We start from the raw sequence: 16,796 nt of genomic DNA on the forward strand, positions 1-16,796 counted from the left end.
AAGGAGCACATGGCTAGGCTACGCTCTATAGTCAAACATCACAACCTAGCGACGGGTTCTCAAACCGTCCCAAATTCAGTTGCGGAAGCTGCTGCTGCCCTGGGCAAGTCCCCCCAAGTGCGCTCACCTTCCCCTGCCACTCTTCCTGCCCCTGAGAGGAAAAAACTACCACTAAAAAGGGCCAAGAGGAAGACTCCCATGGTGGTATCGGACGAAGAAGAGAACGAGAGCACTGAGGATGGGCTTGTTTGCAAAAGAAAAAGAGCAACCACAACTGAGCCACCAGCGGTTGAGACCACAAGCCCAAATTATGCAGAGAACCCCTCCAGCGCCTCCACACCCTTTCAGAGCGCTGGGGATGCTCTTCCATCAAACACCTCAGCTGCTGGGGGCGCTCAAGAGCAAGTAGTGGACCCTCAATCATCCCTCCAACCTGCGGTGGAGCCAACTGTACCGTCCCGTATCCGGGCGTTGACAAAGTCAAGGTCAAAGTCAACGTCGGGGCCAAAGTCAACATAAGGCGTCGCCTAGGTGAGGAGACGCCAAGTGCAAGCGTCGCCAAGGTAGGGCGTCGCCAAGGTGAAGGCATCGCCAAGTCAAGGCGTCGCCCAGCTAGGGCATCGCCAAGGTCAAGTGTCACAAAAGCAAGGCAATCACAGTGTTGCTCCCCGATACCCATGGGTAGGAAAGACCATGGAGGGAGTGACACCGTGAGAAGGCCTCAAACCTCGATAACCCGGGGTAGCAATAAAGAGAAGAGAAAGGTGGCTTCAAGTCCATAGTAATAGCGCCAGTGTAGAGCAATCTGACTCGTGAGGTGCCCATGCCGCCCCAGAGACGCCCTTGGGATAGTTACGACTCATGAGAAGGGTCACGCCCGGGGGCAGCCGGGTGCAGGGTACGAGAGGAAGGTAGATACGCTCTCAAAGTGAGAGTGACTAGAGGTTTGGGGGCATGAGTTGGCACCCAAAAAGTCACCCCTTGCGCAGGTGCACTCCCAAGTAGGAGGGCTCACACAAGGAAATACCCCCAGATGGGGTCACGGCGCTGTGAGGCCCTCCACGTGTACATCAGCCAAGTCAGAATAGAAACGTCATTTTGTCAGGTACAAGGTAATTAAATTTATTTAATACATTTTCGTTTCGAGAGTTTAAGGTACTATAAATGCTCCCAAGCGGTTTAAACGTCTTAAATGCGCTGAACGTTTTATAATTAAATGCGCTTTAAGGCGCATTGAATGTTGGAGTAGCTTAAATAGCGTCTTGAATGCTGGAAACGGGGTTCGGACTTTTGGCAGACTTTCCCAGGGTACACTCTAGTTGCTTGCTCGAGTCTTGAGATTACGCACAAGGGACTAGAGAGAGGGAGGTTGTTTGCCAGAGGGAGAAAAGATACACAGTACACAGTTTCATCAGACCACCTTCAGAGTGCCAGTCACGGTGCTCCGATACGGAGGTGTAGAGTTTTGGTGTTTCTTGCTAGCTGACTTGAGCGTCGGAGTGCAAACGGCCGCTAGGGCGCCCTTTTGTCCTTCTTTGCAGGAATCCACAGGTAACCAGTGGGAAGGAGTCCCTAGCTGACGGGTGAGGTTGCGCACAAAGACGTCCCAGGTCAACCGGCCGGAACATTTGGCGCCCACCGTGGGGCCAATTTAAAACATCAGTCCCATCACAAGCAACGAAGATCTATCAGAGCCACTATAACGTTGGCAGAAGTTGGAGGAAACAGTGAAGAATAAGGGCTACCACTAGATAAGGTACCGCACGCGCGGCGAGTGAGGAAATGTCCATGCAGCAGGTACTGGAAATGATGCGGGGGCTGCAGGATGAGATGGCGGAGTCGAGGATAGAACAGGAATGCATCCAGGTGAACCTCACAGACTTGCACGCGAGAAACGAAGAGCTCCATCGGGTGAATGAAGAGTTGCGCCGGGATTTGAACTATAACCAAGGGCAACGCGAACAAGATGAGACCGAGCGTCTCACCCCGCCAAGGGAGTTTTCCACACACTTCTCGCAGGAGATTTTGGATGCGGTGATCCCCACCACGTTCGCGGGGCCCAAGGTGATCTTTACCGGGAAGGAGGACCCCGAGGCGCATCACACTGCATTCCACACGCAGATGGTATTGGTAGGCGGCTCCGATGCCGCGAGGTGCAAGCTCTTTATGAGCACGTTGACAGGGATGGCAATGGATTGGTTCATCAACCTTCCAAATGGCCATATCACCTCCTTTCGGCAGTTGTCGCAGCTGTTTAGGGAGCAATACTTGGCGATCAAGGCCCCGCCGCTAGTTTCCTACGATCTGTTTGATATAAAACAGTATCAAGGGGAGACCTTAAAAGAATACATCACCCGCTTCGGGGCCCAAGTAGTGAAAGTTGGTACTTCGGAGGAGCCTATGATTGTCTATGCCTTCAGGAAAGGCGTGTGTCCCGACCCTATTTGCGAATCTATTATTCGCAATCGCCCAAGGACATTTCCTGAAATACGGCATCGGGCGGGTGAACATATCGCTTCCGAAGGAGAGGTGTGCGAGAAGCAAACCAGCGTCGTGCCCTCACGCCCGAGGGCACAGACGCGGGTTCAGCCCATCAGGGTCAACGAGACCACGACGGGGAGGAAGAAGCCAGAGGCGAGACGCCCCTATGAGACCAGAAAACCCCAGCCCTGGGGTCCAGCAGGAGGCGATCGCCCGGCGAGAGAGAGGGCAAGGCCGGCAAGATACAACTTTGTGGTGGAGTTGAAGGACCTGATCGTCGTGCCTAATATAGCCAAGAGGTTGAGGCGACCAGTGAAGACCGATAAGGTGTTAGGGCCTCGGAAAGACTCTTGGTGCGAGTTCCACGAGGCTTTCGGTCATCACATCGATAACTGCCTGTCGCTGGGTTACCAGCTAGACGAGCTAGTGAGAAGCGGGTTTCTGAAGGATTATGTCGTAGAACCCGCCACGACCGCCGCCCTACCAGCGCCAGCGGAAGAGCAAGCGCACGAGATGACTGTTCTCGGCGAGGTTCACACCATTGCTGGAGGTTTTTCCGGCGGAGGACCCACCGCCTCCCAGCAAAAGAAATACGCGAGGGGGGTCAACTCAATTGAGGAAAGAATCTCAGGTGATCCGTGGGAGTCGGACCTCGTGTTCACGAGGGCGGATCTGCGAGACGTTGTGCCGCACGACAATGACCCCGTGGTCATTTCGGTTGTCACGGCTGGAAGAAAGGTGCACAGGGTTCTAGTCGACTAGGGAAGTTCTGCAGACGTTATGTTCTGGTCGACATTCAACAAGCTGCGGTTGTCTCCTGACCTTTTGAGGCCCTACACAGGGTGCCGATATGGGTTTGCGGATAACCAGGTGGAGGTCCGAGGCTACTTGGAGCTGAGGACACTGTTCACAAATGGAGAGGCCTCACGTACCGAAAGCATCCGGTACTTGGTCGTAAACGCCAACTCCGCCTACAACATCTTGTTGGGCAGACCGGCGTTGAATAGGCTGAATGCAGTAGCCTCCACGCGCCATATGAAGATGAAGTTGCCAGATCTCAGCGGCAAGGTGATTGTCATCAAGTCGGATCAGGAGGAGACGCGGAAATGTTATGAGAATAGCCTTAAAACGAAGAGAGGCGTGTTATGGTGTTTGAGCGTCCGCCAAGTGTAGACACGACGATGATTGAGGCGACGCCCGCTCGGTCAACGCCTAACGAGGCCACACCTGTGAGGGCGACGCCCGAGGCAGATACACTCATGGGGGAAGGCCCTGACGACACGGCGCCCGTGGAAGAGGCGGCGCCCGTTCAGGATAATAGCAGGGATCAGCAGGCGGCTAACGTGGTGGAAAGGGAGATTGGCGGCAAAACGTTTAAGCTAGGGCGTTTGCTGAGCCAAGAGGAGCAGGAGGAGGTGGCAGAGGTGATTTCACGCCACTTAGATGCTTTCTCATGGTCTGCCTCAGATATGCCCGGCATCGACCCTGATTTCCTAGGTCATCACCTTAGCATGGACGCCACGGTCCACCCCGTGCGCCAAAGAAGGAGAAAGTTTAATGAAGAGAGGCAGCTGGTGGTAAGGGAAGAAACGCAGAAGCTGCTGAGTGCTGGTCACATCAGGGAGATTCAATACCCTGAATGGCTGGCCAATGTCGTCCTGGTGAAGAAAGCGAATGGGAAGTGGAGGATGTGCGTGGACTTCACAGACTTAAATAGAGCATGCCCGAAGGACTCGTACCCACTGCCCAGCATCGACGCGTTGGTGGACAGCGCCTCCGGCTGCAATGTACTTAGCTTTTTGGATGCATTCTCGGGATACAACCAGATTAAAATGCACCCGCGAGATGAGAGTAAAATTGCGTTCATGACGGAGACCAACAGTTACTGTTACAAGGTGATGCCTTTTGGGCTGAAAAACGCAGGTGCCACCTACCAAAGGCTGATGGACAAGGTCCTAGCGCCCATGTTAGGGAGGAATGTGTACGCCTACGTGGATGATATGGTAGTAGCGTCGAAGGATAGGGCACAGCACGTGGCAGACCTAGAGGAGTTGTTCGTCACTATATCCAAGTACCGCCTCAAGCTAAACCCCGAGAAGTGTGTCTTCGGGGTAAAGGCCTGTAAGTTCCTAGGTTTCATGCTCACGGAGAGGGGAATGGAGGCTAACCCCGATAAATGTGCAGCAATCATTGCCATGCGAAGCCCGACGTCAGTGAAGGAAATGCAGCAGCTGACGGGGCGTATGGCGGCACTATCAAGGTTTGTCTCTGCTGGAGGAGAGAAGGGGCACCCGTATTTCCAGTGCCTTAAAAGGAATAGTCGCTTCGCATGGACTGACGAATGCGAAGTGGCCTTCATAAAGTTGAAAGAGTACTTGGCGACGCCACTGATCCTTTGCAAACCAGTAGCGGGTGTGCCCCTCCGGCTGTACTTCGCGGTGACAGAGCGAGCTATCAGCTCTGTGCTGGTCCAGGAGCAGGACCAGATTCAAAAGCCCATCTATTTTGTGAGCAAGGCCTTACAAGGCGCGGAGACGAGATACCAGGCGCTGGAGAAGGCAACGTTGGCCGTGGTATTTTCGGCCAGGAGGCTCAGCCATTACTTCCACAACTTTACAGTGGTGGTCATGACGAACCTCCCTATACAAAAGGTATTGCAAAAACCTGACGTAGCGGGGAGGATGGTGCGCTGGGCGGTGCAGTTGTCAGAGTTTGATATCCAGTATGAGCCCAGAGGATCCATCAAAGGGCAGGTATATGCAGATTTTGTGGCAGAACACTCGCCCGGGGGCGAATAAGAGGTGGAGGCAGGTTCGCAGTGGTTGTTCTCGGTCGATGGCTCTTACAACCAGTAAGGAAGTGGCGCGGGGATAGTCTTGGAGGGACCCAATGGCGTGCTGATCGAGTAAGCTCTGCGCTTCGCCTTTAAGGCAAGTAATAATCAGGCTGAGTACGAAGCTCTGGTTGTAGGGATGCTCCTGGGGGCGCGTAGAACCTCTTGGTGAAAAGCGATTCCCAGCTGATTACGGGACAAGTATCAGGCGAGTTCCAAGCAAAAGACCCGCATATGGCGGCGTATCTGAAATATGTCTGTACCGCCCTGGTAGTCGGAAGTAATGACGTGGCATCAAGCTACAGTATAGGCGTGTTGACAAGGCGCCAGGTTGGCAGAAGGGAAGGAAGTCGGGGGGCTCGTGAAGTCGCCAGTTATTAAGTTGGCGTGTTCCGATCTCCAGCATACCAGAATCGGCGATCATCGGGTTAAAGATGAAGTCGCCAGATGTAGACTCAGGCGACCTAGTGATTGGAGATCGCCAGAGCAAGCACATCGCCAGAGATGAAGGTGGTGCAGATTATGAAGGCGGCCAGCGAGACCACAGGGAAGGTGTATGAAGGCACCCTAACTCGCCAGTTCCAGTAGAGATCGCACTCCCAAGTTAGCTATGTACTGGGCAGTACCATGCGTAGGTAACTTAGCAAAACGAGAGTAGAAGCAGCGCCCAAGTCAAGGAGGCTCCAGATGATGGCACGTGTACAGTTGGATGCGAGCCACGTGTCCAAGTCTGTAACTGCCAGGAGAGAGAAAGTAACCAGGTATATAAGAGTTCTCAACGAACTTTCTGAGGTACGCACGTTCAGAATACATTCTTTACGCTTGCGAGTTATAGAGCTTACTGTGAGAGAGAATTTGCACGGTTCTTGTTCTCTTAGTATTTGGTGATTCGGTCACTGACTTGGGCGTTGGAGTGCGATCGGCCGCAGCGGCGTCGCTCTGTTTCTTTGCAGGTTCTTGAGGTGGATCTCAAAGAGGAACGGAGGTTTGAAGCGGTGCACACGTCGATCCTTTGACGAGGCAGTTTCCAGCGTTCTGGTCAACAGGCAGGATCAATGTCCAACTGCTGAAGGGAGCATTTAGCACTCTTGAGGTAGTACATGTCCCAAGGGAGCAGAATGCCAGAGCTGACCTGCTTGCCAAGCTGGCCAGCTCAGGCAAGGGGGGTAGGCAGAGGACAGTAATCCAAGAGACACTCAAAGCTCCGCGTAAATTCGTGGAAGATAACAGGGTGGACGTCCTCTATATTTGTACAACGAGAGGGAGGCCTAGGAGTTATCGTTCTTTGACTCAAGATACGGTGAAAACACCCCACATTAGCACATACGCGGACACGCCCGAAGGAGGAAGGCACGCGCAGATATGTGCTTTAGCTGTGGGAGACACCTGGATGACGCCGTACAGACGGTATCTGGTGGATGGGGCTCTCCTAGCGGAGCCTGAAGAGGGTAAGAAGGTTAAGAGGAATGCCGCAAGATACACTCTGGTGGACGGAGTATTGTTCAGGCACGGGTTCACCCACCCTATCTTAACGTGCGTAAGCGGCGACGAGTGTACCAGAATAATGGCGGAGCTCCACGAAGGCATTTGTGGGAGTCACGTAGGGGGAAGGTCCTTAGCCTCTAAGGTGGTACGCGCAGGTTTCTATTGGCCAACAGTAAAGAAAGATTGCGTGCGACACGCCCAGCGTTGCAAGCAATGTCAAAAACACGCTGGCTGGCACAAGGCGCCGCCAGAAGAGCTGCGATCCATATACAGCCCGTGGCCTTTCCATACGTGGGGGATCGACATCCTAGGTCCATTCCCATTGGCGATAAGGCAGATGAAGTACTTGATTGTTGCCATTGAGTACTTCACCAAGTGGATAGAGGCGGAGCCCGTGGCCCAGATTACTGCGCACAAGGTGCAACACTTTGTTTGGAAGAACATTATGTGCCGCTTTGGCGTACCTAGGCGGCTGGTATCCGACAATGGAACCCAGTTCGCCAGCCAGCAGTTGAGAAACCTGTGTGCAGAGGTAGGCATCAAGCAAGTGTTCGCATCAGTAGAACACCCCCAGACTAATGGGCAGGTAGAGTCAGCGAATAGAGTTTTGCTGAGAAGGCTAAAGAGAAGGCTAGAAAAGGCCAAAGGAGCGTGGGCGGAGGAAGTGTCAAGGATCGTATGGGCATACCACACCACGTCCCAATCTTCCACCATGGAGACGCCTTTCAGCTTAGTGTATGGATCGGATGCGATGATCCCTGTCGAGATTCACGAAAGCTCGCCACGTTTCCAGAATTTCGTGGCTGAGGAATCCAATGTAGAAAGGCGGGTGAACCTGGACCTACTAGACGAAGCCAGGGAGGAAGCCAGAATAAAGGCCGAAGCAGTAAAGAGAAGAGTAGAGCGACAATATAGCTCTAAAGTGAAGCCACGGCAGTTTCAGATTGGCGACCTAGTTATGAGGAAGGCTCACCCATACGAGCTGGAAAATAAGCTGTCTCCCAAGTGGACCGGACCCTTCAGAGTTACCGAGGCTAAGGACAATGGTTCGTACAACCTAGAGACCTTGGAAGGGGGCCCCATTCCGCGCAGCTGGAATGCAGCCAACTTGAAGTTTTATTTTAGTTGACTTATGTAAGCAGCCATGTAACAATCTTGTTGACGGGGACACTCTTTTTCCCTTTCGGGGGTTTTTTAACGAGGTCACCCAAATAAAAAGAAAAAGAAGTTCGAGAAAAACCTTGCCTTGGTTTCAGTCTTTATCTTTTTCCCATTCGAAGTGACGACAGGCGTCGCCAAACACACGCGTCGCCAAGAAAGAAGGCGCCGCCAGGCGTGCGCGTTGCCAAGAAAGAAGGCGTCGCCAAGATAAGGCGTCGCCAAGGTAGAAGGCGTCGCCCAAGCGTAGGCGTCGCCAAGAAACATAACGGAGAAAATATGCACAGTATATGACAAGCGTGTGCAAAAATAAAGTGGCGTTACAGAAACCAAGCATGGTACCGTGGAGTCAAATTTACAAGTAGTGTTCGAGATAAATGGGAGTACGACGAATGGGGCAAACATTACATGCCCTGTGCTCATACAATGAGTACAAACAAACCACTCTTCAATGGCCTCCGTGTTGAAGATGGTTGCTGCCCCTTCAAGATTGTGTTTGATGAAGACTTCTATGTACATTTCATGTGTATTTTGCTTTGCTTTAAGTGCGTCTTAGGTAGTGCTTCGAGGTTGTTGTTCCGTCCGGTTGACCTGGAACGTCTTCGTGCGCGACCTAAACCGTCAGCTAGGGACTCCTTCCCACTGGTTACCTGTGGATTCCTGCAAAGAAGGACAAAAGGGCGCCCTAGCGGCCGTTTGCACTCCGACGCTCAAGTCAGCCAGCAAGAAACACCAAAAACTGTGCACCTCCGTATCGGAGCACCGCGTATGGCACTCTGAAGGTGGTAAAAGGAAACTATGTCTAGTGTGTATTTCTCCTTCTAGCAAAAATCTTTCCCTAGTCCCTTGTGCGTAACCTCAAGGCTCGAGCAAGCAACTAGAGAGTTTCTGGGAAATTTGCCAAAAGTTCCAACCCTGTTTCCAACATTCCCAGCGCTATTTAAACTGCCCAAGCATTTAAAGCGCCTTAAAGCGCTTTTAATCACAAAACGTAACGCGCTTAATTAACGCATCTAATTAGAAAACGTAGCGCATTTAAGACGTTGAAACGCTTGGGAGCCTTTATAGTACCTGAAACGCTCGAAACAGAAACTGTATTGAATGACTTTAATTACCTGGTACCTGACTGAAGGGTCTTTCTATTCTGACCTGGCTGTCGTACACGTGGAGGGCCTCACAACGCCATGACCCCATCCCTTGCGCTCTTGCGCTCCCCTTGAGCGCCCAATCCCTTGACACGCGACGCAATCAAACGGTCCCCAATTAACGCCCCTTGAGTTGCAGGTGTAACGTTTAAGTTACCCAAACCCCGCGCTTGAAACCACTGTTACATCCACTTTCTCTGCCTTTCCTCACTGTTCATCTTCTTCGAATTTCTTTTCTCGCGACCCTTGCTCTTTCGTGCTTCCGCTCTCCACATCCTTCGATCCCCACAGGTACGGTTTTTCCCCTCCTTGATGATTCCCTGTACTGCATGAACTGCCTGGGACTGTTTATGTTACTGCATTTTTTGGATGTCGTTCTTGTGCTTCTTCGTTCCTCTCGTTCCTCCTTTCTCTCGTGTGGGTAGGGTTCACCTAGGATTCCTCCATTTTTTCCCCTTTTCTCCTCCAAACCCTTTTTCTCTGAACCCTTTCTTTTTCTCTTTTGCTCTTCAGCTCTTGCATCCATGACGAAAACTAAGACCAGCACGCCTCCTCCGCTCCCTAGATCTTACTACAAAGATGAGTATGACTGGGCCCCCGACGATCTCCTCGACGAATGCTCCACCCTAAACTCTGTTGAAGACGTGGAGGCCCACAGGGGGGACCCCGCGCTTTACAACTTCAATGCTTTCCATAAAACTCACGACTCCCATGTCTTGGTATGCCGGGTGAAACCCAGGGTACCCGTTTGTGGGGACTCAAGGGACACTGGAGGAAACCCCTTCTTCTTCCTTTACCAAATGGTACTCAAAAGGGTGGGCCTGCGTCTACCTCTCACTTCCTTCGAGAGGGAGCTGCTCACCGAGATCAACACCGCCCCCGCCCAGCTTCACCCCAACAGCTGGGCTTTCGTAAGGGGGTTCCAAATTCTTTGCGGATATCTGGGTGTCCCTCCTTCCATGGACGTTTTCCTTCATTTTTTCGAGGTAAAGAAACAAGGGAAAAGCCTGTGGATGAGCTTCTCTGGCGTCGCCGGGCACATCATCCTCACGCTCTTCCAGAATTCATTCAAAGGGTGGAAAGGGAAGTTTTTCAAAATACGTGCAACCAAGCACGATCCTACCGCCCTGGATGACTTTCCTTTATACTGGACGGACAAGCCCATAACAATGAAGGCCTTGGCCTTGGACCAACTTTCTCCCGCTGATCGGGACGTGTGCAAAGCCTTGGCGGGGCTTGGGGTAGTCTTCGATACTGCCAAGCTCATCGCCAATGAGTTCAATGCCCACGGACTCTCCACCTACTTCGGTATCTGCTCCTGCTTGTTTATACTGCATGAACTGTCGTGGTTATACGAACTTGCTTGCTCCGCTTGAAACCCTATGGTTATCTGCATGCGTTTAGCTATAAATACTCCCATTCTGCTATATCTGAATTGATCTGTGCTCTATTACTCTCGCTGCTGCAGGTTCAGTGATGACTTCGTCGAGGCGACTCGCCCTTGCCAAATTCCTGAAGAAGGCAAGGTCAGCCAAAGAGGGTGGAGACGCGGTCACCCCTGCCGTGCCAACCGTCGATTCCCTGCCGACTCCTCCTCCGTCCGCCTCTCCTTCTCCCATTGCCGCGGTACCACTGGCCATGGCGTCGACCCCTGCCCCAGCACGCCCCAACAAAGGGAAGAGGGTGCTGGTGGTAGATTCTGACAGTGAAGATTCGGCCGTCGCCTTGGTTTCCAGTAAGAGGAGGGCTACGGGCGTTCCTGTCTTGACAGTCGCGTCTCCCGGTGGTGGGAGCTCTCTCAGGGACAATCCACCAAGTGCCACATCACCTCCACCTCCGCCTGCCCACGAGGAACGAGAGGAAAGGATTGACTCAGTTCCCCCGCCCTCGCCGTTACCGCTTCGTGACGCAGCTGAGGCCTCTGGCTCTACCCCTCCTGCATCAGTTCCAGCTTCGACCTCTCGAAAGCCCCGAATTCCTCGCCCCATCCATAGGGAGTTGACGCAGGGTTTCATTGAGGGAATGTCGCCGACTGATGCTCACAAGGGGGGAGGCATGCCTTACTATATGGGGGCATTCCTGGCGGTGGCACTCAAGTGGCGCACCCAGGCTCGAAGCGCTATTAAGGGGAGGGAGGCTCTCCGCAAACTGAGACAAGAAGTGGGAGCGTTGAAGGAGGAGAAACAAAACTGGGTGCTTAAGGAGGAAGCTTCCCAATCCTTGCTAAAACTGGCCCACGAGGGCAAGGAGGGGGCCAAGGCGTATGCGCGCGAACTTGAACAGGCGCATGCCGATCAGCTGGCCCAACTCACTTCCTACCAAATCCAAAGCCTTGGCCTGCAAGAGGCGGCTCTTGCCTACGAAGCACAGCGGAAAAAATTTGAAGAACTAGACGCTGCTTGGAGGCAGAAGTTAAGCGAGAGAGAGAACGCCTTGGCTGCGAAGGTCGAAGCTTTGAGCCTTCTCCAAGCCGAGGCTAACAAGCTCCGCGTGGAGAAGGAATTCCTGGACAAACAGTGGACATCCAAGGACGCTAGGGTTGCGGAACTAGAAGGGGAGGTCCAAGGACTGACTGGGGAGATGGCGGGCGCGTTTGAAGAGGGCTTCCAAGAGGCTCTGGCTCAGGCGTCCTGCGAGAACACCGGCATCATTATTTCAAACTGCGACCCCACACACCATGTCGTCGACGGGAAGGTCGTGCCCTTCGACTTGGATGACTGAGCCGCCGTCTCCCACCCGCCACCTTTACCTTTCGAGCTTCATAGTTATTTTTGCCACTCTATGATAAACTTGTAACTCCTTTGCACTTTGTCGGAACTTTGGATTTTGCATGATTGATCCGTGCCTTTGCGTTATCAAATTCTGTTTGTATGATTTTACCTTCCTTTCTCATTTCCACGTGCTCCGATTGCTTTGCCCCCCATCGCGTTCCTTCGTGGCTTGTTCCGCCTTCGTATCTATGAGGCCTTTGCTTCGTGAAGGCGTCAGTGGCTTTGCTGTTATTGTAACGCAAAAGTTGAGGCATACTCCAGGCCCCAAACGTTCGGGATAAGGCCGCACATCAATGCCCTCGCCCACGGAGAGGCTTGCCTAACGGCGCCGTATCGTCCATGGGGTGCCTCAAACACCCAAGCGGCCTGTCCCCTGATTCTCGGTGCCCGGCGCCCACGCCTGAGGAGAGGCCTGCTACCGTAGCGCCGTATCGTCCTCAGGGTGTCTAAAAACGCCAGTCACTGGGAAAGCTCAAAGCCCTCCAGGGGTCGTTCCCTCCACGGTCCTCCCTCCCCATGGGTATCGGGGAATGACCCTGCCAGCAATTCACTCAGCATTTGGCGATCTCGCCTCCCTCTGCAGTCTTTCCTACCTGCGGGTATCGGGGAGGCGACGCCGCTAGTGATTAGCTTTGACTCCTTCGATTTCATCTCCCTCCACAGTCTTTCCTACCTGTGGGTATCGGGGAGGTGAAGCTGCTGATACTTGTATTGACGACGCCTTTAAACGTTTCACAATGGTAATACCTTCTACTTTGGCTACGCTTTCTCTTGGTGACGCCCTCTTGTATTGGCGGCGCCCTCGATGTCTCATGGTGGCAACGCCATCTGCACCTTCCGTTGGCGACGTTCGGGGCGGCTAGACCGTTGACTTTACTTCGACGTCGGCTCTGACTTTGGCTCGGGTCGACGCTCGGGGCGGCGAGGGACCCTAGGTCTCGCCCGTGCCGTCCACGTGGCGCTTTTTCGTATGGCTGATGGGACGTTCCGCCACTTGACTAGCTTTTGACACCTCCTGAGTCTCTGACCCATTCTCGACGGCGTGTCGTACCCCTGAGCATTCTGTCGATACGACGTTTTGTGAGTGTTAACCAATGGTGCCAGGACCATCCTCTCATTCTCTGCCACGTGGCTTAGTTGCATGGTTTACCCATTCGCGTCGTTTGGCGCTCTAACCGTAATATTTAATTCTTCAAAATCTTGAAACTGCCTTCATCATCTCTGTGCTTTCGCAACATACTTACGTCATCTTCCTCCTCTCAAAGAGTCACTCTGGTGTCTTCTCTAACCAACGTATTACCCCGCCTTTCCAGCGAACCATCCTCTTTCGACCCTCCAGCTCTCTTTCCGACACTGTTCCGTCATGTCTTCTCACATTCCTTCCCCAGGGTTAACCATAAAGATCTGTATCCCTGGGCTTCAAGCGAGCTTCTGGACGAGTGCTCGTGCCTTCTTTCCACCCTGGCCATCAGGAAACACAAAGGAGAGTCGTGCTCTTATAATCACCGTGCCTTCGCGAGGAGGCATGACGATGACATCACCGTGCTCCCTTGCACCCTGGGGGAGCCGGTGTGTGGGGACGAACGCGCCAACGACGGGATTCCTTTCTTTTACTTCTATCAGGTGGTGTTCCAGATCGTTGGCGTACGTCTGCCCTTCTCCAGGTTCGAGAGGGAACTTCTGACGGAGATCAACGCTGCACCAGCCCAACTGTACCCCAACAGCTGGGCTTTTGTTAAGGCCTTTGATGTACTGTTCGGGTTCCTGGGGTGTGCGCCCTCGGTTGATATCTTTCTTCACTTTTTCGAGGTGAAACGTCAAAGGAACAACCTCTGGGTGACCCTCAGCAACGTTCCTGGTAGGGTTCTCCTGACTCCCTTCCAAAGCTCCTTCACGGGGTGGAAGGGTAGGTTTTTCAAGATCTGCTGTTCTGATATCGTGCCTTCCGCCCTGGATGGGTTCCCGCTGTACTGGGTGAGGGAGGCACGAGCTCTCAAGTCCAAACCCTTCAAGAAACTAAGCCCGAACGACCAGATTGCGTGTTGGATTCTGGCTGAGGCGGGGGGTTTTGACTCCGCCACCCTGATCAGTTTGGAGTTCAACGCCGGAACCCTAGAGAAGTACAAATGTACGAATGGCTATCTCAGAAACTTCTGCTTTTTACCTTCATTAGATCTCTACGTGGTCTAACTCATGGTTTCCTCACTGCTCTTGTTTCCCTTGGTGCAGGTTCAAAGATAAACCCCCAACGGAGGTCACAGCTCACCCAGGCGTTGAGGGCTGAGACTGAAGTGTCGTTCTCCTCCCTGCCAAGGTCTGAAGGCCACTGAAGGCGTTTTGTATTTTTTCTTTTTCTGTATGAGCACTGGGCCTATAATGTCTGCCCTATTCACCTTGCTCCCGTTCCTTTCGATCATACATGTAAATTTGACTCCATTGTGCCATGCTTGATTTCTTTAACGTTGTTTTACATTTGCACACGCTTCATACACTGCGCGTTTTTCCTCTACCACCTTTCTTGGGGCGCTCTGCGCTTCTTGGCCACGCTTTCTCTTGGCGGCGCCTTCTTTCTTGGCGACGCCCTCTTTCTGGGCGACGCTTTCTTTCTGGGCGACGTCCTCTTTCTTGGCGACGCGTATGCTTGGCGATGCCTGTCGTTACTTAGAAAAGGAAAAAGATAAAGACTGAAACCAAGACAAAGGTTTTTCCGTGAACTTCTTTTCCTTTTTTATTTGGGTGACCTCGTTAAAAAACCCCCGAGAGGGAAAAAGAGTGTCCCCTTCAACTAAATTGTTACATGGCTGCTTACATAAGTCGACTAAAATAAAATTTTAAGTTGGCCGCATTCCAACTGCGTGGGATGGGACCCCCCTCCAATGTCTCTAGGTTGTACGAACCATTTCCCTTAGCTTCGGTAATTCTGAAGGGCCCGGTGCACTTGGGAGACAACTTATTCTCCAGCTCGTATGGATGAGCCTTCCTCATAACTAGGTCGCCAATCTGAAACTGTCGTGGCTTTACCTTAGAGCTATATTGTCGCTCTTCCCTTCTCTTTACGGCTTCGGCCTTTATTCTGGCCTCCTCCCTGGCTTCATCCAGTAGGTCCAGGTTCACCCTCCTTTCTTCGTTGGATTCTTCCGCCACGAAATTTTGGAAACGTGGTGAGCTTTCGTGAATCTCAACTGGGATCATCGCGTCCGACCCATACACTAAGCTGAAAGGCGTCTCCATGGTGGAAGATTGGGGCGAGGTGTGGTATGCCCACACAATCCTTGGCACTTCCTCCGCCCACGCTCCTTTGGCCTTTTCTAGCCTTCTCTTTAGCCCCCTCAGCAAAACTCTGTTTGCTGACTCTACCTGCCCATTAGTCTGGGGGTGTTCAACTGATGCGAACACCTGCTTGATGCCTACCTCAGCACACAGGTTTCTCAACTGCTGACTGGCGAACTGGGTTCCGTTATCGGATATCAGCCGCCTAGGTACGCCGAAACGGCACACAATATTCTTCCACACAAAGTGTTGGACTTTGTGCGCAGTGATTTGGGCCACGGGCTCCGCCTCTATCCACCTGGTGAAGTACTCGATGGCGACGATCAAGTACTTCATCTGCCTTATCGCCAGTGGAAACGGACCTAGGATGTCGATCCCCCAGGTATGGAAAGGCCATGGGCTATATATGGACCGCAGCTCCTCTGGCGGTGCCTTGTGCCAGTATGCGTGTTTTTGGCATTGCTTACAACGCTGGGCGTGTCGCACGCAATCTTCCTTTACTGTTGGCCAATAAAAACCCGCGCGCACTACCTTAGAAGCTAAGGACCTTCCGCCTACATGGCTCCCACAAATGCCTTCGTGGAGCTCCGTCATTATTCTGGTACATTCGTCGCCGCCTATGCATGTTAAGATAGGGTGAGTGAAACCGTGCCTGAATAACACTCCGTCTACCAGGGTGTACCTTGCAGCATTTCTCTTAACTTTCTTACCTTCTTCAGGCTCCACTGGGAGAACCCCATGCGCTAGGTACCGCCTGTATGGCGTCATCCAGGTGTCTCCTTCGGCTAGGGCACATATCTGCATCTGCCTTCCCTCTTCGGGCGTGTCCGCGTATGTGCTGATGCGGGGCATCTTCAGCGTATCTTGGGTCAAACAGCGATGACTCCTTGGCCTTCCTCTTGTTGTACAAATCTGGAGGACATCCACCCTGTTATCTTCCACGAACATACGCGGAGCTTTGAGCGTCTCTTGGATCACTGTCCTCTGTCTACCCCCCTTGCCTGAGCTGGCCAGCTTGGCAAGCAGGTCGGCTCTGGCATTCTGCTCCCTTGGGACATGTATCAGCTCTTCAATAACTGGACGTATTTCAAATACGCCGCCATCTGTGGGTCCTTCGCCTGGAACTCACCCGACACCTGCCCCGTAATCAGCTGGGAATCGCTTTTCACCAAGAGGTTTTGCGCGCCCATCTCCTTGGCTAGGAGCATTCCTGCGATCAGAGCTTCGTATTCCGCCTGATTATTACTTGCCTTAAAGGCGAAGCGCAGAGCTTGCTCAATCAGTACACCGTCTGGTCCTTCCAAGACTATTCCCGCACCACTTCCTTGTTGGTTGGAAGAGCCATCCACTGAGAGCGACCACTGTGAGCCTGCCTCCACCTCCTGTTCGCCTCCGGGCGAGAGTTCTGCCACGAAATCTGCGTATACATGCCCTTTGATGGACCCTCTGGCTCATACTGGATGTCGAATTCTGAAAGCTCCACTACCCAGCGCATCATCCTTCCCGCCACGTCAGGCTTCTGCAGCACCTTCTGTATAGGGAGGTTGGTCATCACTACCACCGTAAAGCTGTGGAAGTAATGACGGAGCCTCCTGGCTGAGAACACCACTACTAACGCTGCCTTCTCCAGCGCTTGATATCTTGTCTCAGCGT

At 52.8% G+C, this 16,796-nt stretch overlaps 1 protein-coding gene across 1 annotated transcript; it reads left to right on the plus strand.

Moving 5' to 3' along the window:
• The first annotated feature begins 1,782 nt into the window (after positions 1 to 1,782).
• LOC137815797 (uncharacterized) lies at positions 1,783 to 3,243 on the plus strand. Its single transcript, XM_068618909.1, has one exon. It carries the CDS (start codon positions 1,783 to 1,785, stop codon positions 3,241 to 3,243), a length of 1,461 nt encoding a protein of 486 aa, XP_068475010.1.
• Positions 3,244 to 16,796: the final 13,553 nt, after the last annotated feature.

This window comes from Phaseolus vulgaris, chromosome 1 (genome assembly GCF_000499845.2).
Source record: "Phaseolus vulgaris cultivar G19833 chromosome 1, P. vulgaris v2.0, whole genome shotgun sequence".
Classification (NCBI taxonomy): Eukaryota; Viridiplantae; Streptophyta; class Magnoliopsida; order Fabales; family Fabaceae; genus Phaseolus; species Phaseolus vulgaris.